This window comes from Hylobates moloch, unplaced genomic scaffold (genome assembly GCF_009828535.3).
Source record: "Hylobates moloch isolate HMO894 unplaced genomic scaffold, HMol_V3 SCAFFOLD_9, whole genome shotgun sequence".
Lineage (NCBI taxonomy): Eukaryota > Metazoa > Chordata > Mammalia > Primates > Hylobatidae > Hylobates > Hylobates moloch.
Window position 1 is genome coordinate 80,902,450 of NW_026652284.1, and position 23,909 is coordinate 80,926,358.

The following is a 23,909-nucleotide window of genomic DNA, read 5'->3' on the forward strand; positions in this document are numbered from 1 at the left end:
TTCTCCAATGAATATAGGTCTATTCCGACGGTTTCTTTCTTTTTGTGTGAATTTTGGTAGCTTGTGCTTTTTAAATAATTGGTGAATTTCATCTAGGTTATCAAAGTTGTGGGCAGAGAGTTGTTCATAGTATTCCTTTATTATCCTTTCAATGTCCATGGGATCTCTAGTGATGTCCTCTCTCATTTCTGATATTAGTAATATATGTCCTCTCTTTTCTTACTGTGGCTAGAGGCTTATTAATTTTACTGATATTTTCAGAGAACAAACTTTTGGTTTCACTGATTTTCTCTATTGATTTCTCATTTTCAATTTTATTAATTTATACTCTAATTCTTATTTCTTTTCTTCTGCTTACTTTGGGTTTAATTTGCTCTTCTTTTTCTAGTTTTGTAACATGTAAGCTTTAGATGGCTGATTTTGGATCTTTCTTCTTCTAATACATGCATTCAATGCTATATATTTTCCTCTCAGCACTGCTTTTGCTGTATCCCACAAATGTCAGGCTATGTTTTCACTTTCATTTAGTTCAAAATATTTATTAATTTCTCTAGAGATTTTTTCTTTGACTTATGTTATTTAGAAATGTGTTATTTAGGCTGGGCACGGTGGCTCATGCCTGTAATCCCAGCACTTTGGGAGGCCGAGGTGGGCGGATCACGAGGTCAGGAGATTGAGACCATCCTGGCTAACAAGGTGAAACTCCGTCTCTACTAAAAATGCAAAAAAAATTAGCCGGGCGTGGTGGCAGGCGCCTGTGGTCCCAGCTACTTGGGAGGCTGAGGCAGGAGAATGGTGTGAACCCGGGAGGCAGAGCTTGCAGTGAGCCAAGATCACACCACTGCACTCTAGCCTGGGCAACACAGCGAGACTCCATCTCAAAAAAAAAAAAAAGAAATGTGTTATTTAATGTCTAAGTATTCAGTGATTTTCCGGCTATCTTTCTGTTATCAAATCCTAATTTAATTTCTTTTGGTCTGAGATCAGATATTCGATGATTTCTATTTTGGCCAATTCCAAAACAGCTACAGCCTCACTCATTACTTTGTGCTTGTACTCCATAGAGATGGTTAACCTATTTATTATTCTGACTATACTTTGGGGCTTTTTTTTTTTTTTTTACATCAGTTATTGCCAGGTGCCCAAACATGAATTTAATATATTATTTTGACTCAAAATCAACTATGTGTTTTTAATTTCCTCAGATGTCCACTGCCTACCTAGACTCCATTCCTACCTGTTCCATTGGTAGCCAACTCCATTACTCTTCACTGTTCATATGCTTTGGAGGGGTCAGTCTTTATTATCTAAGGCCATGTAACATATCACATTCCCTAGCTATTGTGGTTTATTTAAAGGTGAGCAAGTGACCAGTCCAATAAAACTCTTTGCTTGGAATGCCAGAGAAATACAGTCACTTTATTTTTCTAAAAATATGGTGTATAAATGAGATATCTAAATTTGCTTTTGTCATCTTTATATTTCATAGATAGCAAGTATAGTGAGGCAGAACAGATAAACAGGGCCAAGCCTTGGGCTTTTCATATTACGGGTTATAAATAAAGGATCTTTTTAAGACAGTTTAAATTAGGTTTTCTGTTACTTAGAACAAAATATCTAAATGACACAGAATCTGAAGTGGTCATTACTATTTGATTTCCACTCTTATATGCTTCTGTCATTGCTTCCTAAAAAGGAAAAAAATATTGTTTGTGGTACATGTTTCAGCAAAAGACAAAGGTCAAAGGAAGGGTGAAGTATACTGATATTTAACTCTCTTTGAGAAGGACCTGAATTAAGGCCTAAGAAATCTCATGTTCAGCATGGGAGATTGAACACTGACTGACAGCTTGGTAAATTCTAGAACTGACAAAGGAGATAACCTGAAGAACAAGTTGAAAGGATATTCTGAATAAACAAGTGAAATAAAAATAAGCCTATTGTGAGAAAACTCTTTTATAAGCAATCCACAGTTTTTGTTGTGTTTAAAAAAAATCAGCATTAACAGCCAATGGGCAAAATACAGCCAAAAAACTGAGGAGAGGGCAGAAGGGCAGATTTAAATTAAAGCAGCAGCAATGCTGGGCTACTGGAAAAAAGATGACTGATAGTAGGACTAAAACTGCCACCAAAGTTAAAATGCCTATATAAACTGTTTCAACAAAGTCATACTCAGAACATTTTTGTTTTTTTAAACATACGCAGGCCGGGCACGGTGGCTCATGCCTGTAATCCTAGCACTTTGGGAAGCCGCAGCAGATCACTTGAGGTCAGGAGTTTGAGACCAGCCTGGCCAATATAGTGAAACCCCGTCTCCACTAAAAATACAAAAATTAGCTGGGTGTGATGGCATGTACCTGTAGTCGCAGCTATTTGGGAGGCTGAGACAGGAGAATCGCTTCAACCCAGGAGGCGGAAGCTACGGTGAGCTGAGGTTGCACCACTGCACTCCAGCCTGGGAGACAGAGCAAAACTCCATCTCAAAAACAAACCAACAAACAAAAAACAAAAAAACTTAGGCGAACCAAAAAAAGGCATCATAATGTAATAAAAGAAAATATAGGTTATTTGGCTAGTTTTAATATGTTTACTTTAAAAAATAAAATACAGCAGAGTATCTAATGTCATAAAGACCCAATATGGAAAGGTAGCTAAATAAACCATTTGTGCTCTTGCATTTGTTTCTGATTTACTTGGTACCATACCTAAATAATAATGTGCACAAATCTTTTAATTGATTGTATTCAGAATTTATTAAAAGTACCACTTATTGGATAGTTTATTAAATGCATGCAAGTATCTGTATATGATTTCTTCGGCATATGTGTGTTTAAGGCAACATGAGAGAGAGAGCTTGAGACAGGAAAGCTGTCCATTTTAAAATCAAATTGGTGTATATCTCCTGTTTATTCAACATGTTTTGGTCTTGGAATTGTTTCTCTAATAATGTACTGGCAAGTCAGACGTTAAATTATTTAAGGTTTCTAAACACTGATTTGGTGGAAGTGCTAACAATCCTTGTGAACAAAGATAAGCTTCAGAAAAACTGAACAGCACTAAAAAAAAAAAGTATCTACTTTGGAAAATAATGATCCTTTGTAATTGATTTTGGTTTTAGATATAAAGTTTACATTGGTAATTCTAATGTCTGTTTACCAGTTTAATTTTTAAAAGTACTTGGCTGGGTGCAGTGACTCACACCTGTAGTCTCAGCACTTTTGGGAATCTACAGCAAGAGGATCACTTGAGCCTAAGGATTCCAGACCAGCCTGGGCAACATAGTGTGAAACCCCATCTCTACAAAAAAATTTAAAAATAAACCTTGCATGGTGGTGTGTGCGTGCCTGTTGTCCCAGATATTCGAGGCTGAGGCAGGAGGATCACTCAAGCCCGGGAGGTGGAGGGTGCATTCAGCCATGATTGTGCCACTGCACTCCAGCCTGAGCAACAGAGCAAAACCCTGTCTCAAAAAAACACAAGGAAAAAAAAAGTACTTAGCCAGGTGCAGTGGCTCATGCCTGTAATCCCAGCACTTTGAGAGGCTGAGGTGGATCACCTGAGGTCAGGAGTTAGAGATCAGCCTGGCCAACATGGTGAAACCCCATCTCCACTAAAAATACAAAAATTAGCCGGATGTGGTGGTGTGTGCCTGTGTTCCCAGCTACTCAGAAGGCTGAGGCAGGAGAATAATTTGATGCAGTGAGCCAAGATTGTGCCACTGCACTCCAGCCTGGGTGATAGACTGAGACTCCATCTCCAAAAAAAAAAAAAAAAAAAAGTCCTTATCACAAAGACATAACCATAAACTTAAATTCTAATAATACTGAAAGTTATTTTAAATAGAAATCTTTTACAAACATCACAATAGTGTCTTTTATAGAATGCCTAGACAAAACCCAGTTCTCTAATTATTTTCCTTATAGGAAATCTAGAAAAAACCTTTAGTAGAATGGTACTAGTATGACAAATTCAATATTATAGTCTCAAAAGTTCTTTCATTTTTAAAGGATAAAAAAAAAAAGTCAACATGGAGTCAGTGAAAAAATTCTACACCAGAAGCAAAGAGGTGTACTAGATCTACATGAAGAAAAGCACACCACTGAGAATTATTTACAATAAGAAAATGAAAAAAATCCAGAAAAATACTGTGCTCTCAAGGACATACAAAAAATTAAGAACTCAGGGTGGCGGAAAAAACAGTATTAAAGAAGACTGGGACTTAAAAAAAAAAAGACTATAAGTTAAATGAAAACACAATAGAAATTTAAAATCCAAATTGTAAGCAGTAAGGAAATCAGTGATGGAAGGGCCTAACTTAAGAAGCTATGCAAAAGAAAAAAGTTAGAAAGAATGTGTGAGATGACAGCAAAGAGAACAAGAAAAGAGAGCCAACCAATGAAAAATTCCTGGAGAAAAAAACAAGAACAAAACAAAAGGCACCAACTTAATATTTTCCTTAGCTCAAAAAAAAAAAAAAAAAAAAAAGATTTCAATGTATAAAGGACCTGTCATCTTTTAGATAAAATTATTGGATTTAAAAAATCAGTAGCTATAACCCTAAACTTTGAAATATTTTAATCATTTTACATCTACAATGCAACAGATGGCTGTATTTGCTATGGAAAAGGCACATTTATCCAGTCAGATGGTGTAAATCTGGTATTTTACTGCATACCTTGATTATTTTGTATTTGGGTTTGGACATTAACCTGCTGAGGGCAGAACAAGAACCTGAACTCATGCCTTAAGATAAAAATTGCATTCTTTTTATACACTTACTACCTTTTGAAACTATGCAGTGGCTCAATCATGGCTCACTGAAGCCTCAATCTCCCAGGCCCATGAGATGCTTCCACCTCAGCCTTCCAAGTAGCTGGGACCACAGGTGTGTGCTACCACGCCCAAGCAATTTTAAAGTTTTTTGTAGAGATGAGCTCTCCCTATGTTGTCCAGGCTGGTCTTGAACTCCTCAGCTCAAGAGATCCTCTAGTCTCGACCTCCCAAAGTGTTGGGATTACAGGCATGAGCCACTTTGCCCAGCCCACTCAAGGATTTTTATGGACTCTGAAATGTACTATGTAAAAAGGACAAGCTTTATTGGTTTAGAAAGTTAAGTATACATTATTATTATGATCAGCAGTAGGATAGCTATTTTATTTCCACCAGTCATTAATAAAACAATCCAAGTGTAGTAGGTATTAATCAGTAGCTTAAGTTAGAAATAAAAATTTACTATGGGAACGGCTACAGTGCTTTCAAATAACCGACATATGAAAAATTTACAGCTAACCTCTTCCAAAGAGCTGCCCATACTGCAGTCTCCAATGCCCTTCCTGTTGTCTCTTGAAACCACACCAATCAGGTTTTCTTCCTCACTACTCTCCTGAAAGTGCTCTTGCAAGGTCACCAAGGACCTTCCTATTACTAAATCCAATGGTCATCTCCTAGTCTTCATCTTACTTGACTTGTCAATCAGCAGGAGGAGACACAGTTGGCCACTTTCTCCCTGAAAAACTCTTTACTTGGCCTTCAGTACTCCATACTCGCCTCTTTTTCCTCCTACCTTCAAAAGCCTCTCCTTTGTAATTATTCATCTCTCCAATATCTGGATGTGGAAAGCCCTAGGGCTCAATTCTCATTTCCTTACACTAGAGCTCATAGGCTCATGGCTTTAAATACCACCCTTCTGTGCAGGGGTAGCCAATCTTTTGGCTTTCCTGGGCCACAGTGGAAGAACTGTCTTGGGGCACACATATAACGATAGCTGATGAGCTTAAAAAAATACAACCAATCTCATAATGTTTTAAGAACGTTTACAAATTTGGGTTGCACAAGCTTGCATTAGTGACTCCCAAATTTCTATTTCCAGTTGGACCTTTCTCTTCAACTCCCGTCTCTATAACCCCACTTGAACAGGCATCTCAAACCTAACTAAAACTGGCTCCACCTACCTTCACACTCAGTCTTCTCCATCTCAGTACACTGTAACTAAAGCCTTCCAATAGCTCAGGCCAAAGGCCACAGGGTCGTGCTTCACCCTTTCTCTCATAAGCACATCCAAACCATAAGCAAATCCTATCAGCAATACTCAGAATACGATGGCTTCTTACTACCTTACCCCTCTCTTACTACCCACCTGGTCTAAGCCACCATTCTCTCTGGCTTCAATTACTGCATCAACCTAACAGGTCTCCCTGCTTCCATCCTTGCCCTTACAGTCAACTCTGAACACAGAAGCCAGAGTGATCCTTTAAAAATCTTAAGACAGATCCCCTCATTCCTCTGCTCAAAACCCTCCAACAACCTCCCTTCTCACTCGGAGTAAAAGCAAAAGTCCTTACCCGGGCCCATTAGCTCTCTGACCTTGTCTCACCCTCCTTCCCTCTGGGTGCTCAAATCTACTGGCCGCCTTGCTGTTCCTCCCTTGCTGTTCCTCTAACAAGACTGAAGGGTTCTGGGCTTTTGCCCTTGCTTGGTATGCTCTTTCCCTAGACAGCTGCATGGCGGTCCCCGACACCTTCAGTTTTGCTTGAGTCTTTTCCATGGCACCAGTCCTTATTTTAAAACTGCACCTGTTCCTTCCTTGGTGCTTCCTATCCCCCTTTGCTACTTTATTTTTATTCTTAGTAACTGTTGCCATCTGACTCCAGATCCGTTAACTTTCACAAATTCCGTTTGTTCACTCTCACATCCCCCAGTGCTTAGAACAGAGCCTGGCCATAGAAGGCACTCAACATACGCATGCTATATGAATGCCGAATATGCAAATTCTTAAATCTATAATAGGTAAGGCTAAGAAGTTTGGGACTATAAAGCCCAACTTATTTCCACAATGGGAAATACAATTTCCCTTTTGATAAAGAACTGTGAGAATCCTTTGTTTTCCAGAGTAAGTAACACAATTTATATAACATGCCAAAAATTCCTTATCACTTCACATCCTCTCTCCAATGCCTTTCCTGTATTCTGTAAAATATTAACTTACTATCATCAAAAAATCTTTGATTTCCCTCTGGTACTGCTACCATAATATTGCAAAGGCAAAGTGAACTCACTAAAAATGGTATGGAAACATAAATAATGAAGAAATGTAATAAAGTATGTTAACAACCAAACAAATTCATCTCTATTTCAAATCAAATTGTACTGGCACAGTGAGAACCCCGGTCCAAGTTTAACTTTATTATCACTATAGTCCTTAATGAGCTAACATCTTTCTTACTAAACTCCTTTTAAACTGAAAAAGAGTTCATATAGGACTCCTGCATATAACCATGAAAACTAAGCCTGAGAGAAATCAGTTCAGGCAACAAATCTAATTGATAAAACTCTTAGAGAGCACTACATGTTTGGCTAGATAACAGACGCAGGGATACTGAAGTAAGGGAGATGAGACCAAATCTCGCTCAGCCTTTGCTAGCTTTCTGACCTTGCACAAGTCAGACTCTCGGTGCCTCAGTTTCCTTATCCGTATAATGGAAATGGTACCTGATAGGGTTGCTTCAAGGATTAAAGCTACCAGGTATTTAAAGCAATGGCACCGTGTCTGACATAAAATAAGCACTGAAAATAGCTATTACTAGAACATAAAAATAATCCCCACACCACTCATATTACAGCTCTTTAAGAGGCTCCTAGGTACCACCGTCATTTCTTAAAGATTGAGAAGTGCTACTATTCAATGGCATATTTTTACCTTATTATGTTCTGAAGCCAATTCCGAATATCGTGGAACGTTATAAAAAACAGATATTTTTTTCTTGAGGTACTGTTGGGAAAACCTCAGAGAGAAAGATCTGCTTTTTAGCACTGCAAGCCAATTAAGGGAGGAAGTTTGCGATTACCCGAGCCCTAAGTGGAAGGTGTGCAAATCCTGCCTTTTAACACGGGCACCCCGGAGCCATGTGCCATTCTGGAGAGCTCACTCACACCCCAACAGCTTGTCCCGGCGCCTGAACTGTGCGCTCCTCCAAGCACACGCCGCGAAAGCACCGTCTCGCCCCGGCCGAGCAGCTGGACCTGCGGCGGGGCTGCCGCGCTCATCCCCCGATTAACCGCGAGCCAGGGCTGCCCGCGCTGCCCAGGGGTTCCCCGGACCACAGCCCTAACCCGCAAGCGCAAACGAGAACCCTCGCAGGCCTCTTCCCGGCCCTCGTGAACACACAGACCGCGAAGAAGCCATCACGGACCCGCGGTCGCTTCCTCGGCCCGGCTCCCTCCAGTCGCCGCGGAAGGTGCGGGAAGCCCTGGCACCCTCGCCCCTCAGGGCCCCGGCCAGGCCTACTGGACCTCCAGTGCTACAGGGACGGTGCAGGAGGTATCATGTGGCTCTATCCCAGGCGCTGCCCACAGGCCCCGAGCCAGGTACCTGCGACTCGAACGAGCTGCACCGACAGCAGCAGCTTCCCGGCGGCGGTGACGGGCGGAGGGGAGGGGCCAGACAGGGGCAGTCGGAGCCCCGGCTGGGCCAGAGCGGTCTCGCGCTGCAGCCCCCGGCGCGCCCCCTGCAGGTGGGCGGTCCTCACGGTGGCTCGGGCTGCTCTGAGTCAGAGACTCCGGGAAAGCCTGCTCTGAATTAGGCAAAGCATCAAAACTGTGGCTTCAGAAGGGAAAGACAGCCTAGAAGAGGTTTATCCGATCTGAATCCGGGAGCATTTTGCACTTTTAACGTCCTATTCTAAATTCACATCCCATCCTCCCATCCCCTTAGCTAAATGGGGGCTTCAAAGGCAAGGGCAGTTTCATTAGGTGCTATAAGCATCAATTAATATAGTTGCTGGCTACTAGGTAGGTCTTCTATAGATCCCAAATTGACATATTAGGAATAGCCACTAATGATTGGCTGCGCTATTTCTAAGATATAACCCTGCATTTTTATTTTTTTCAAAAGCAGTTTGAATCTTTTCTTTTTTTTTTTTTTTTTTTTTAGACAGAGTCTCACTCTGTCGCCCAGGCTGGAGTGCAGTTGCTCAACCTCGGCTCACTGCAAACTCCAGCTCCGCCTTCCGGGTTCAAGCGATTCGCAGCTTGAATCCTTCCATCCTACTTTGTAGGGTTCCTTGACTTATTGCAACATGTACAGCCAAGAGTAACTAAAACTGTGGTGGGACATTTATATCCTGGAAACATTCTTTCATGCAAAACTAGTTTTTTCTTTTTTTCAGTTTACCAACTCCAGTCCTACAGCCAAGACAACTCTCACTGCACAGTGACTGTCCTCTGAATTCTAGCACCCTCATCCAACCAAGCCACCCTCTATGGCAAACTTGTCCAACCCCTGGCCCACACCTGCAGGCTGCATGCAGCCAAGACAGTTTAGAATGCAGCCCAAAACAAATTTATAAACTCTCTAAGCATTATGAGGTTTTTTTTTGCAATTTTTTTTTAGCTCATCAACAATTGCTGGTGTTAGTGTATTTTATGTGTGGCTCAAGACAATTCTTCCTCCAATGTGGCCCAGGGAAGCCAAAAGATTGGACACCCCTGCTCTAGGGTATCTCATGGTTCATTCATTCAAGGACCATCTACACCGTCTAATAATTTGTTCTTGAAAATGTCATGTAAAGGTTTAGGGCTATTGTCATATTAGAGGAAATCACTATTACGTTTCTTTCATGTAAGAATTATAAGATCTGGCCGTGCACGGTGGCTCACACCTGTAATCCCAGCACTTTGGAATGCTGGGGTGGACAGATCACTTGAGGTCAGGAGTTCCAGACCAGCCTGACCAACATGGTGAAACCTTGGCTCTACTAAAAATACAAAAATTAGCCAGGCACGGTGTTGCACACCTGTAATCCCAGCTACTCAGGAGGCTGAGGCACAAGAATCCTTGAACCCCAAAAGGCAGAGGTCACAATGAGCCGAGATCTCACCACTGCACTCCAGCCTGGGTGACAGAACAAGACTTCATCTCAAAAAAAAAAAGTTACAAGATCTTAGGGCATTTCACATTTTATTGTGCTATGACTAATCAGCAATATTACTTGTTAAATTGATGACATTTTATTAATCTGTTTGTTATTGATGTCCTCCTTGTGGTTGTGTATTGACTTTATAATATCTTCACTGATGCCTATAAACTATGTCAAATTAGCAAGGAAATTAAAGCTTTTCCTAATGTATTAATAAGATTTACTCTTCATTAGTTGATTCATCCAACAATCTGAGAGCCTCTCCATTACTTCTATTCAAATTTATCTCTTCCTCTTCATGAATTATTGCTTTTGATTGATATGAAAAAATGTAGGGATGGTGAAGACAGCTTTTTTCTCTGACGGGATTAAAGTGAACTGCATACTGCACATATTCTATGACTCCTTCATGTTACCACACCTGGGCACTTTGACACAGTGGCTGTTAGGAGCTGATATGGTTTGGCTGTGTCCCTGCCCAAAATCTTATCTTGAATTATAATAATACCCATATGTCAAGGGCAGGACCAGGTGGAGATAATTGAACCATGGGGGGCAATTTCCCCTATGCTGTTCTCATGAGAGTGAGTGAGTTCTCATGAGATCTGATAGTTTTATAAGGGGCTTCTCCTTTTGCTCAGCACTCATTCTGTCTCCTACCACCCTGTCAAGAAGTGCCTTCTGCCATGATTGTAAGTTTCCTAAGGCTGCCCCAGCCATGCAGAATTGTGATTCAACTGTGAGTCAATTACACCTCTTTTCTTATAAATTACTCAGTCTTAGGTATTTCTTCATAGCAGTGTGAGAACAGACTAATACAGGAGCATTCATAGAAGCCATTCCTACTCTCCAGCATAACTTAATGCTGCATGGAAGTGACCACGAACCACATGAACATGTCGCATTAAATGCAAACCGAAGTACCCCCAACTGCATTTCTGCTTAGCTGGATCCCAAAAATGCCTGTAGTCACTCCAATGTTAGCCAGTAGAAGAATACTCGGGAAGTCTGAGTGGAAAGAGAGAAATCTTAATCAATTGTAGGTAAAGTATTTTAATTTTGCAAGCTTTACAAAAACGTATAACCATGTCAACACTGCTTCCCAGGGTCTTGGAAGGGGCCTGAACAAGGGAGGGCTGTATATTGGTTTCCTATTGTCATTGTAACAAATTACCCTAAATTTAATAATTTAAAACAAGAATTATCTTACAGTTCAAGAGGTGAGAAGTCCAAAATCAGTTTCACTGAGCTAAACTCAAAGTGCAGGAAGTGCTTTCCTTCTGGAGATTCTCGGGAGAGTTGGTTGCCATGCCTTCTCCAGCTCCTAGAGGCCACTTACATCCCCTGACTCATGGCTCCTTTTTCCATCCTCAAAGCTAGCAGTGTAGCATCTTTTCTCCCCTCTGACTTCTGCTTCTGGCCTTGCATTTCCTCTGTGACTCTCCTGTCTCCTTATAAGGACCCTTGTGATTATATTGGGCATGCTTGGAAAATCCAGACTAATCTCCCTATCTCAAGATTTTTCACTTAATCACATTTGCAAAGCTCTTTTTACCATGCAAAGCAACATATTCATAGATTCTGGGGATTAGGATTAGGATGTGGACATCTTTGAGGAACTGTTATCCAGCCTACCACAAGAGCCCTGAAGCTTAACCTTTACACTCTTCAGGTAAGTCTGCCTCTTCTTCCTCATTACTAAAATCTATTTGGTCCTGAGTTTTGATTGTGAGAGTTCCAATGGCGGGGGAATACCTGTAATTACAACCGATATAAGTGTCATGAAGGGAAAGAGAAAGGATTCCTTGAGGGCAAACAATATGGGAGCTAATTTAGATAGAAGGGCAACAATGTCTTTGAATAAGTGATATTTAATCTAAGATGCAAAGCATGAGGAATTAATTATGTAATGAACAAGGGAAGTATTCTAGACAGAGGAGACGGTATGTTTGGCCTGCGAATGGTGATGGCAGAAAGCTGTCACCTTCTGTGGCAGTACCTCTACCCCTGAATCCTTAGCACCACCACAGTGACTGGCACATCAGACGTGTTCAGGAATATTAGCTTAGTAGTTTTCAACCTGGCAGCATGTTACAATCATGCAGCAGCTTAAAAAATAACAGTGCCGGCCAGGCGCGGCATCTCATGCCTGTAATCCCAGCACTTTGTGAGGCCGAGGCGGGTGGATCATGAGATCAGGAGTTCAAGACCAGCCTGGCCAAGATGGTGAAACCCCATCTCTACTAAAGATACGAACAGTAGCCAGGCGTGGTGGTGGGTGCCTGTAATCCCAGCTACTTGGGAGGCTGAGGCAGAGACTTGCTTGAACTTGGGAGCCAGAAGTTACCGTGAGCTGAGATCACGCCACTGCAGTTCAGCCTGGGCCACAGAGCGAGACACTGTCTAAAAAAAAAAAAAAAAAAAAAAACAGTGCCCGGGCCCTAGCCAAGATCAAGTTAGAATCATCTGGAAGCACGGCCCAGGCATCTGCATTTTTAAAAGCTGCTCAAGGAACTCTAATGTGCAGCCAGGATTGAGTTGAGAATCACTGTATTAGATACAGTTGAGTGAATGAATGAATAAGTGAAAGGAAATATTTGCTTTGGGTAGGGTTTTCATTTAGAAAGTTTTCTTATTAGGGATAAGAAGGGTTTTGGCTATATTCGTTATATAAATTCCTACCCAGTCTTAAAAAATGCAGACGGACTTTCAAAAATATTGTACTTGAATGCTCACCAGAAGAGACTGAAAGTGATCTAGCAACTATCCCAATGTAACTAGTTGTCTCTGTAGAAAGGTGATATGGTCAGAATGGGGAGGCATTTGAAAAAAATACACCACACCTACGAAGTAAGGGTTTTGAGCTCTACTTTCCTGTTCCAGGGTGCATTTGGTTTCTGTAGTACTGAGGAATGACCATGAGAGGGAGATATGCTCCTGACAGGTGTTGCTTCCATGAGTCTCCCACCTCTCAAGCCCGGCTAGCATGAATCAGGTGTTCTCCACAACACTGTGGGTTCTGAGACATAACAATGGAATGAGTAAGTACAGGAGATGAGACAAGTAGCACATATTTATCTACACCAAAGTTAGGGTCATTTCAGTTCCCCAACAATTTTAAACAACCAGAAAAAAAAATGAAGTGTTTTGTGTGCCGGACATATTTGAGAAACTGTTAGAGAAAAAATTTGAAGCCCAGGAGAATAATATTTTCCTAGAGCAACTGGCACAACTAAAAAACATTCAAACAAAACATTCAGAAAGAGATCTCTTCTCAATTGCAAAGTAAACATCTTTGATGTCCTTGGGTTTCTGAAGTTTCTAAGATAACAGTTGGACTCTTGGAAAGAAAAAAAAAGATCTCAGCTCCTTGCCATAACATCCATTTGTCATTTCTCTTTCCACTTACCTATACATGCCAGAACCACACAGATTGTCACACACACACACACACACACACACACACACACACACGGCAAAATATGATGGGATGTACATTTAGGCAAGTTACCTAAGATATGTCCTATACACCTTCTAGCCCTGCTGCATTGGGAATTAAGTTTCCAACACATGCTTTTTGAGGAACATATTCAAATGATAGCAACTGGTTTGATAAATTTGCTTAGAAGCAGGCAAGGAAAAGTAACAGAAGATAACACCAGAAAAGCTCACGGTCCAGGCTCATCTTACCTTTCCTCCAGTTCCTTCCTGGCCCTAGTTTCCTTTCTAATCTTGTAATATTTCAGCTCCTTTGAGACCAGGATAGTTCATGGCTTGTTAAGTCTGGGCAAAGGTAAAGTTAAGGGTTCATGCAGGTCCCAAAAGTCTCTGGGATATCCATTCAGTTCAGATAATGAGGAGAGCTGAGGATTCCAGCAATCTGTGTTGTTAAAAGTTTCACTTCAACCCTAGAATGGAACTCAGCTTACCCCAGGGACTTAAACTGAACTGAAATCTTAGGCTTAGAAGGATCTTAACTTTTACATTAGCCTAAAACAAACTCCTGGCAATCATTCAAACAGAAGCAAAGCGCATCTCCTTCTCAGTCTTGAAACATATGCCAGGAACTATATTAGGCTTTGCCTCAATTCTGCTCTCCTCCTCTCAAAACACTGATCCTGTGGTTTCATTTCCACTTTTACAAAATTGTGATGCCAATGTCAGGGTAAAGCCTGAGGCTATCCTACTCTGACTTTTGAGGATACAGTCATACTCTGACAACTATTTTCTGCAAATACAACTGAACGAACATATCTTTTGGACATACACTCCTGCCTTATTCCATTCAGGCTGCTATAATAAAATACCACAGACTGGATAACTTAAAAAGAATAGAAATCTATTACTCACAGCTCTGGAGGCTGAGAAGTCCAAGATCAAGGCACCAGCAGATTCTGTGTCTGGTGAAGGCTTCTCTCTGCTTCCAAGGTGGCGCCTTCTTGCTGTGTCTTCATGTGGCAGAAGTTGAAAGCGCAAAATGAACTAGGGTGTTCCCATCAACCTCCTTTATAAGAGCACTAATCCATTCATGAGGGAGGGCCCTCTTAACTTAGTCATTTTCCCAAAGGCCCTACCTTTTAGTACCATCACTTTGGGGTTTAAGCTCCAACATATGAATTTTGGAGGGACACATACATTGAAACTAGCAACTCATGACCAGCAAGAAAGGAGACTTTTGTCATTTTTATAAGAAAAACAAATAGGTAGATAAGTAATACAAATTGCTCTTAGCCTATGATTTATTTTAAGACAAATAGAATGAGAAAAGACTGTTAACAATGACTTCAAATTATTTTATTTTATTATTATTATTTTTTGAGATGGAGTCTTGCTCTGTTGCCCAGGCTGGAGTGCCGTGGCGTGATCTCGGCTCACTGCAAGCTCCACCTCCCAGGTTCACGCCATTCTCCTGCCTCAGCCTCCCAAGTAGCTGGGACTACAGGTGCCCGCCACCACTCCCGGCTAATTTTTTAGTAGAGACGGGTTTCACTGTGTTAGCCAGGATGGTCTCAATCTCCTGACCTCGTAATCCACCCGCCACGGCCTCCCAAAGTGCTAAGATTACAGGTGTGAGCCACTGTGCCCGGCCAAATAATTTTTTTTTATTTCTTTTGAGACAAGATGCAACCATAACTTACTGCAGTCTGGACTTCCCAGGCCCAAGCTGACTTCCTACCTCAGCCTCCTGCGTAGCTGGGACTACAGGTGAGTTCCATCATGCCTGGCTAATTAAAAAAAAAAAAAAAATTATAGAAACAGTCTCCCTGTGTTGCCCAGGCTGGTCTTGAACTCCTGGGCTCAAGTAGTCCTCCTGCCTTGGTCTCCCAAAGTGCTGGAATTACAGGCGTTAGCCACCATGCCTGGCCTGATTTTCATTTTTGAAAGACCTGAAAAATGAATTTTATTTGTTTATCTGGCAGGTCACAAGAGACGTTAACAAAATAAATGGAGTGAGTTGCTTTTTGTGTTTTTGTTTTGTTAGTCACCCAACAGGATTTTTTAAGTCCCAGGTAATAGTTTGCAGTAGGGTAGTAAGGTTTTAGGATTTTTCTATAGTGAATTCACTGCCTAAGATTTCCTCATCCTATCTTCATTGTGAACCCCCAGACTGCATGTCTGTCACCTGTTTTAATTTTGACAAATTAAACGGGAAAACAGAGGAAGTTAAAAAAAGGAGGGGGATTAAAAAAATCTATGAATCCATGACACAAACAACCCATAGTTAATTGCAAAAGAGTAACTAATACTTATATTACATGATTAATAAAAATCCAGTTACCTGTCAAAATGTTAGGTTTAACCACTATGACTTGTATCCAGTCAATAATTAAAAATAAACCCTAATTTATAATCTTACTATTTTCTTCCTTAATATGGTGCTATGTAAGTCATGGTAGTGGAATCGCTTTCTCTTTGTGCATAAGTGGGGCACTTGTTGGCAATGTGCCTCTGGAGAGCATGATGCTCTACCAGCTATTGTGAGGCAACATTCAGGTATCAATTCAATAGCTGATTTTGGAATGGAATTTGCCTTCAGGTAGTTGACTTTTACAAATACTTAAGAAGTTTAATAACTGCCATTTCACTTGTTTTACTCAGCATTTTTGTTTTGTAGAAAATCAAATTCTGAACTTCCCCTGATCAGGACCCAAATACAGTAGTAGATTTCCATCTTCTCTTCCTCTGCACACTAGAAACCATGACAAACGGGGTCTCCCCAGAAATTCTGCCAGGACCAGTTTCCAGTGAGGATAAGAGCATGCATGCCCACAGCAAAGCCAACTCAGAGGATGAGTTTCAGCCTGCTGCTCTGAGTGCCTCCGCCCAGACAACTGTTGCGACTCGGAACCCATCAAATACATATGAGCTCGTGTGGACAGATGGAAAACCCATTAGGAAGTACAGCCAACTGTGTGTTCCCACATTTCTGGGAAAGAAACCACATTTGGTGCAGGAGCAGTGCAAAATCACTAAGGTCAGCACCTTTAAATCAACAGAATGTCTAACCTCTTTCAAGCTATCACGCAGGTAAAGCTATCTGGTTAGCTAAAGACTTTGCCCTACAGAAAAATACATGGGCTAGGGCTAGACCAAAGACCCAAGCCCACCAATGACATCATGTACTTTTCTGTAGCTGTCTAATTTTTCTTAAAATTGTGATACAAACAACTTACTTCATAAGAATACAACTGTTAGCTATTATAAAGTAACTTATGAGCAAAATATAATTGGACCTCAATAAAGTGCGGAGAAAGTACAATTACAAAGCTTAAAAGCCATCTTGTAAGAAATCGTTGGTTAGCCATACTTTTTTTAAGTTAACACAGCACGTCTTTTTTTGTGTGACAGAAAAGCATACCTACTTTTTTGACATTTTTTTTGGACTATGGGTGACAGGAAGGAGACCACCCCGTGAAGGAGAGAACTGTCCCCTGTCTTCCACAGTCCTGTGTCCACACAAGCCACTCCCCTCATGGGCCACTGAATACGCACTGCAGGACAAGGGACAGCTAAAACAGCAGCTGAGAAAGTAGACTTCCTCTGTTGCTGAGTTTTCTTTTGTAGTTTTCCTTTGTTTGGTATTTTAGAATCATTTTGCCACTGTTTTGCCACCAAAGGTTGGCACCTACTTGTTTTTTCCACAGATTAATATCACCAAGCTCTTCTCAAATTTACTTTGAGGGTAATCTTAAGGTAATTTCTAACTGAAATGTTTAATGTAAAATTTGCTTAAATGTCCATATGGGGATGCGTGCAAGCTGTATGCTGACCACATGCTGATGTAAACTGAGACCTAGTTCTGGGGAGGATGTTAGCTCATATATATACATGGGATTTTAGAGTTATGAGCCAGGAATCATGGATGAAAACCAACATATATGTATCATAACACCACTGGCCACTGATGGGGACAGTCCTTTAGTCCCTTCATGTTGAGTGCTAACACATACTTGTGAAGGCACGTAAGCCAGCCCTTCATACTTTTATCTCCCCATTCTAGGCAACCAATGTTCTAATTAGTTGTTCTACTTCTCTATTACTAAACGTTTACTGTAAACTATCAGGCCACCCCTGGGTTTCAAACACAGATCCCTTACATCAAAAGAATATCCAGGCCAGGCATGGTGGCTCACGCCTGTAATTCCAGCACTTTGGGAGGCAGAGGTAGAAGGATCACTTGAACCCAGGAGTTTGAGACCAGCCTAGGCAACATAGCAAGAACTTGTCGCTACAGAAAAATAATTTTTTAAAAACGATATTCAATTCAAAAGATACTGCCTTATTACTAGAATCCCATGTAGTCATTAATAATTAGTCCAGTCCATCATTGTGTATGAATGTCTCCCAGAGTAAAGTCACTCAGGTTTGCAGGTTTCCTCTCAATCTTGTCAGGTGCCAAAAACAGGAGTGGTCTTGGCAACTAGCCTCACCCTTTGAGGCATCTAGAATAACTGAGCCACGACATCATGTCATCTTTTGCTCTGAGACTCTTTTGAGGTGTTAATGTAATATTGAATTTCTTTCCATTAATAACCATTTTTTTCTTTACTCTCAGCTACTTTTTCTCCTTCTCTCCATTAATACTCAAACTTTTTCACCTTTGGAAGGGACACTAGAATTGCCACTGTGCTGGTCTACATTGTGGGCAGCAGTACTAGTCTAGCAAGTAGCTCCTCCTCAGTCCACTGCCATTCAGATAGGGTAAGGTTACACAGGTGCAGAACTAGTGAGCTAGTTTTGCCACCAGAGAACATAGGTGCATTCACTCTTGATCCCAATTTCTTAGATGGGGTGAAGGCACAACCCACCCCCATTATCCCCTTAGGAATTCAGATACAAAGTTTAAAAATGTAGTTACAGCTTCTTGCTTAGAAATCATCCTTGCTTCCAGCACTTGTAGTTGTAGTCCTGGTCCTAGGATCATTGCATCAGGTGGAGCAGAGAAAAAAAAATTGAGGTTATTTGGGGAAGAAAGGGAAACTTATAGTCATTATACCACTGTACTCCTCCCTTGGCAAAAACTGCATAGTCATATCAGCATCCTCCCCAATCCCTCTTCCCCAGATCAACCAAAACAAAAACAAAACAAAACAAAAAACCAGAAAAATCTAGTGGGGACACCCCTTTAGTCCCATTCGTGTTGAGTGAGCACCTACCTGTGAAGGCGTGCAAGCCAGCCCTTCATACTTTATCTCCCTGTTCTAGACAACCAATGTTTTATACTTATTCTACTTCCCTATTACTAAACTATTACTCTAAGGAGGTATCTCTCTGCCCATCATTGGATATTATGGCTTATACATTGTTCCTTGGTCTGAAGAAATGACAGTTGTCTGTATACATCCACGCAAGTCTTCAGTTCCTGTTTTTTTATGGTGCTCTGAGCATTTTCATCTTCCACTAAGGAAGCAAAGCCCAGTCCAGAGTCAGTGTCTAATTCCTGTCAAGACCAATGTGTAGTCCCCAGGGCTACCAGCATCAGTCTCACTTGCCAGCTCTGGTCAGGGCCTTCCCACCAGGCAATCTGCCCCATAGCCACTGGCAGTTTCTGTCTCTCTTGCTGACAGACAGGACAGTTCTTATTGGCATTCTGTGTCTGCAAAGATGCAAAAGGAACATGTTTAGATTCATGCCATCTCTGCACTGCTGCAGTATTCCTATATCCACTCTCTTCATGGACCAGGTGGCGACCACAAGGGCGGACACGGAGTTGCTGCTTGTCTATTCCAGTCACCTTCCCAGCCTGGGGAGGAAGTTCTTCTGATGGGCATTGACTTATTCTCCTTTAATGCACCCCTCACATTTCTATAGGGCTATGCCCCATATGGACATTCCTTTAATAGCCCAGATTTCCATCGTCCTCTTGCCTGAGTGTATGGCCAGGCCTTTGGTCACTGCCCATGAATCAGTAAAAACCCAAATATGGGGGCTTCTACTACTGTTCAGTTCTTCCATTACTGTAAGAAAAACAGCACACAGTTCAGCCCACTGAACTAATCTGTTTTTACCTTCTTTGATCAAAGCAGCAGCCTTCCAAACAGGAGGATGTTGCCCATTCACTCTGGAAATGCTTTCTGTAAATAGAGCAGCTCCTTGTTGGTCAATCAAGAGCTGTTCACAGTGCACTCTCCAAGTGTCTATAGAAACGAGCAGCACCTCACAGTTTGCATCAGTCCTGGGGGTAAAGAGGTTCCCTGCTCGTGAGTATCTCCTTCTTGCATTCCCCAGGTGGCATGATCCCCTAGAAACCATTTCCATTTTATTGTGGAACTCTTCTGGGCACTGTCACTCCCTGTAGCATGTTTCTCTGCTGTCAGCTCTTCAATCAAAGCCTACACATGCTTCCCTCCATAGGGCCCAAAGGGGCTCGGTGGGGCCTGACCACAATTTAATCACCTGTAATAGTTATTCTCATTATGATTTGTGTGAAATTTTCAAACTCAGTTGTGTTTGCCTGTGGGCAAATTGCTTATGCCAGTTATTTTAGGAGTATAAACAGCAGCAAAATCTCATATGAATGTCTAGAAGTGGAAAGAAGTGATGGTGGATATAGACATGGCAGGAGAAAATGTGGCTGCCTGAGGATCATTTTTGCAGGGATATGAGGAGTGGACAAAGGCATAGGCTGGTAATTGGCAAAGCCATGTCACACCCCTTAGGATTAGCAGTCACTGAAGGATATCAACAGTCATCTACCTGATAAAGCCACGAACCAGCTGACGGCTTCTCCGGTGCTGGGGCGGCTGTGCCGGTGGCAGGGACTGCTGCAGAGTGAGGTCCTTACCTCCTGGAGTGATGAGGGGGTCTCACTCGCCATCTTCTCCCAGCACCTGCAGCTGGGGAGCTCACTCCGGCAGCTGAAGTTCTGACTTTTTACACAATGATCAAGTGTTTTGATCCAGAAGTGAGTTAAACTCCTAAATTCCTAGATAAAACTAGGCCCAGTAATCCCTAAAAAAGGCTAATAGCTCCTTCTTCTCTCACATAACTACTAAGAAATGTATCATTTTACAAAATAAGTTTTGAATTTTGTTTGAATTTTTGTTTTGTTTATCAGGTGCTACCCTAGTTCCTTTATTCTTCATGTTATATTTATATACTGTGGAATGCATGTCATCAATTGTATTTTTCTTCTCATATTCTGACACTGATGATAATCTCAATGTTTGGAAAAAAAATTAAATAAAATGCTTCTGTTTTTGTCCATCTTCAAAGGATAAACTGCTCTACATATATTGTAGAGATGCTGCATTAGGATATGCATATATTTCTGATCCATCCCGCCTCTTAGCTTTATCTCCTAACTACTCCCTTAACCTAAAACTTCGCTAGCACAGAGCAAGTTTACTCATTTTTTCTGCAACACCACATTTATTCTCCCATCTGTAACTATCCTTCCCTTTCTCTAGGGTGCCCCACCTTTGCCCACATGGCTCTACTCTTTCTTCAAAGTCCCTCTTCCCCTTGGGGCTTTCCTGATGGCCCCGACGTCCTTTGACATGCAGGTCCACACTATGCTGTTGTTGTTGCTGTTGTTTTTATAGATATTGGGTCTCACTATGTTACCCAGGCTGGTCTTGAACTACTGGGCTCAAGTGATCCTCCCACCTTGGCCTCCCAAAGTGCTGGGGTTACGGGAGTGAGCCACCATGCCCGGCCCACATAGTACACTTCTGACACCAACCACGTGTTGTCTGGGATTACTCACTCTCTTATATATCGAGTTGAAACTTGAAATTGTCAACATAAAACTATTTTTGGCCTACAAGGACAGCAGTTATATATGGTTCAATTTATGTGTCTTCTTACCCCAACTACAATTCGTTGCATTCTTGTTTTCTCTGATAGCCTTTTCCATTGTGTAGGTGTTTGCTATTAAAAAGCGATAGAGCTTGACTACTCTTAAATTGGCAAAATCGTAGATAAACTTCCATCTTAATCTGAAGAGGATCCTAGTCCATTAATACATTTACTAGGATGATTTGAGATGTTGGTGAGTCTCTGCTAAAATATCCTACTACAGCCTAAAATTTAAATATAAAAACTTCCAGTACTAGGAGTTACAGCTATAGGCATATGTTTAAAAATATTATAGAATTTTAATAGATTCTATATTTCAAAAAGATTATTCACAGAATTTTAATCAACAAATTTATATTCACTAGAATTATTTTGTATTTATTATATAATTAGGTATAGAACCCAGTTAGACATTAGAATATTGCACTTTTTCTAATTACACTATACAGATTCCTCTGATTATCTCCCTTATTGTAGTCTTAATTCTATACATAATTACATTAATTACCATGAGAGAAATGAAGCTAGATAAGGAAAAACCTTGTGAGAAAGTACACATATTTTTAAAGCTAAGAGACTTATAAGGTATCTGATATCAGGTGCAGGGCCTAATAAAGCAATAGCTTTCTAAATTAAAACATTCCAAATAGCATGTTGATTATTGAACTGCCTTCAGTACTCTAAGGACAGAATACAATTATAACAACAGTCAAGCAGAGAAAGGGACAGCCTTTTACTTTGAGTACATCCATATTGGTAGGCTCAGACTTATGTGAGGAAACAAATCAGTATTTCATCACCTCCTTGCTCTAGTACTGTGTGGATAGATCAGAGAACCCAGGTTTCTTTTTCAGTGATTCCATTTCTTAGAGCCATATTTTCCTCCGTTGAAGAGTCACATCTTTAGAAATTGATCCAAAATACATTTATGATATTTTATGAGGCTTTCATTTATGTAAATTCAGAACACATAAAAGACTTCATGAAGCCATATAAAGATCTACTTTAGAGAAAAATAGAATGAGCTTCATATGAGTTGATTTGAATTTGCCACTTGTCATTTATGAGACATTAAAAACAAACTCTATACTGTCATGACGAAGTGCAAAAATAAAATAAAAACTAACTCTATAACTTGGTTCCTTTTTTTTTTCTAATCTTGAGATTTCCATAGAGCGCTGTGGTATAATATCTTGATGAATACAGTCTATCTTAATGCCAAAAAAACGGGAAGAGGTCAAATTTCCTCCACTGATGGTAGGTAGCCCACCTGAATCCCCAAGTTCTTTCACTGTCTTGAGATAGCCTCCAAGGATATTCTAAAATATGAGAATTTTATCAGAGATCTTCTTCCTTTATGTTCCCAAAAATGCAGTCATCTTTAGCTATCTTAATCTTGCTTTTTGTTGATAGAAGACTAGAATAGTCTTTCTGCTGTGAAGTAAACAGAGAGGTCAGAAATGTAAATGAAAATCATTTCCATAACAATAACAAAGTCACAGAGGTTAAAACAGTACTGAAAGGGCAACAGAAAGCTTACATTTGTATAAGCAATGGTTATTTTAAACAGTTTTATTCTGTAGAAGCTTTATTTTGGGGTGAGTGTAAATACACTCGTTAGGGCTGAGAAGAGCGCCGCCTACTGGTTTTAGGTGTCCTCTGCATCTTTTGGGGCCTGGGATGTCACTCAGGTAACATTTAACTCTACCTGTCTTGCCTCTTTCCCCTCTTAAAGCCATATGACTTTCAATTTTTAACTTTGCCCAAAATCTTTAGTGCATATTCCACACAAACACAAACTTTAAAAAAGAGGCTGGGCGGCCAGGCGCAGTGGCTCACGCCTGTAATCCCAACACTTTGGGAGGCCAAGGCGGGCAGATCACGAGTTCAGGAGATCAAGACCATCCTGGCCAACATGGTGAAACCCTGTCTCTACTAAAATACAAAAAAATTAGCTGGGCATGGTGGCTGGCGCCTGTGGTCCCAGCTATTCGGGAGGCTGAGGCAGAGGAATCGCTTGAACCCTGGAGGCAGAGGCTTCAGTGAGCCGTGATTGTGCCACTGCACTTCAGCCTGGCAACAGAGTGAGACTCCGTCTAAAAAAAAAAAAAAAAAAAAAAGAGAGAGACCGGGTACAGTGGCTCATGCCTTTGGGAGGCTGAGGCAGTGGATCATTTGAGGCCAGGAGTTAGCGACCAGCCTCGCCAGCATGGTGAAACCTCGTCTCTACCAAAACTACAAAAACTAGCCGGACGTGGTGGTGCACACCTGTAATCCCAGCTACTCAGGAGGCTGAGGCAGGAGGATTGCTTGAACCTGGGAGGTGGAGGTTGCAATGAGCTGAGATGGAACCACCGCACTCCAGCCTGGGCAAGGGAGCGAGACTCTGTCTCATTAAAAGAAAAAAAGTATTACGTTTATTTTAAAACATTTTAGAGGTTAGGGTTACCACAAATCTTTAATGAGTAATTTGACTTCAGTACTTACGAAATCTCAAAGACGGGGTTATGGAAAGTGGAAAGTGAAAAAAAAAATGTGGAGCCCCTCAGTGGGCAGATGGGCTACAATTTTTTTTCTACAAGGGATTTGTTTTGATAGAGGGGCCTCACTGCCGAGTGGTTAAAGCAGCAAACTAATTTTATTTGTTAAACAACAAATAAAGACTGCTTGGGTTCAAATACTGGCTCTGATATG

At 41.1% G+C, this 23,909-nt stretch overlaps 2 protein-coding genes across 6 annotated transcripts in view; both read right to left on the reverse strand.

Moving 5' to 3' along the window:
• The window catches only part of ANKRD46 (ankyrin repeat domain 46), a 58,711-nt gene extending 50,278 nt beyond the window's left edge, over positions 1-8,433 (reverse strand). For 2 of the 4 annotated variants that reach the window (XM_032760133.2, XM_032760130.2), the window contains exon 1: positions 8,369-8,433. The gene's annotated coding sequence lies outside the window, so the exon portion shown is untranslated. The other 2 variants (XM_058444142.1, XM_058444141.1) reach the window with 2 other exon arrangements.
• Positions 8,434-21,558: 13,125 nt separating this feature from the next.
• The window catches only part of SNX31 (sorting nexin 31), an 82,603-nt gene continuing 80,252 nt past the window's right edge, over positions 21,559-23,909 (reverse strand). The window contains exon 11 of one of the 2 annotated variants that reach the window (XM_032758479.2): positions 21,559-22,649. In XM_032758479.2, the coding sequence (XP_032614370.1) occupies positions 22,554-22,649 (96 nt within the window). In that variant the 3' untranslated portion in view covers positions 21,559-22,553. The remainder of the gene's footprint in view (positions 22,650-23,909) is intronic. The other variant, XM_032758478.1, reaches the window with a different exon arrangement.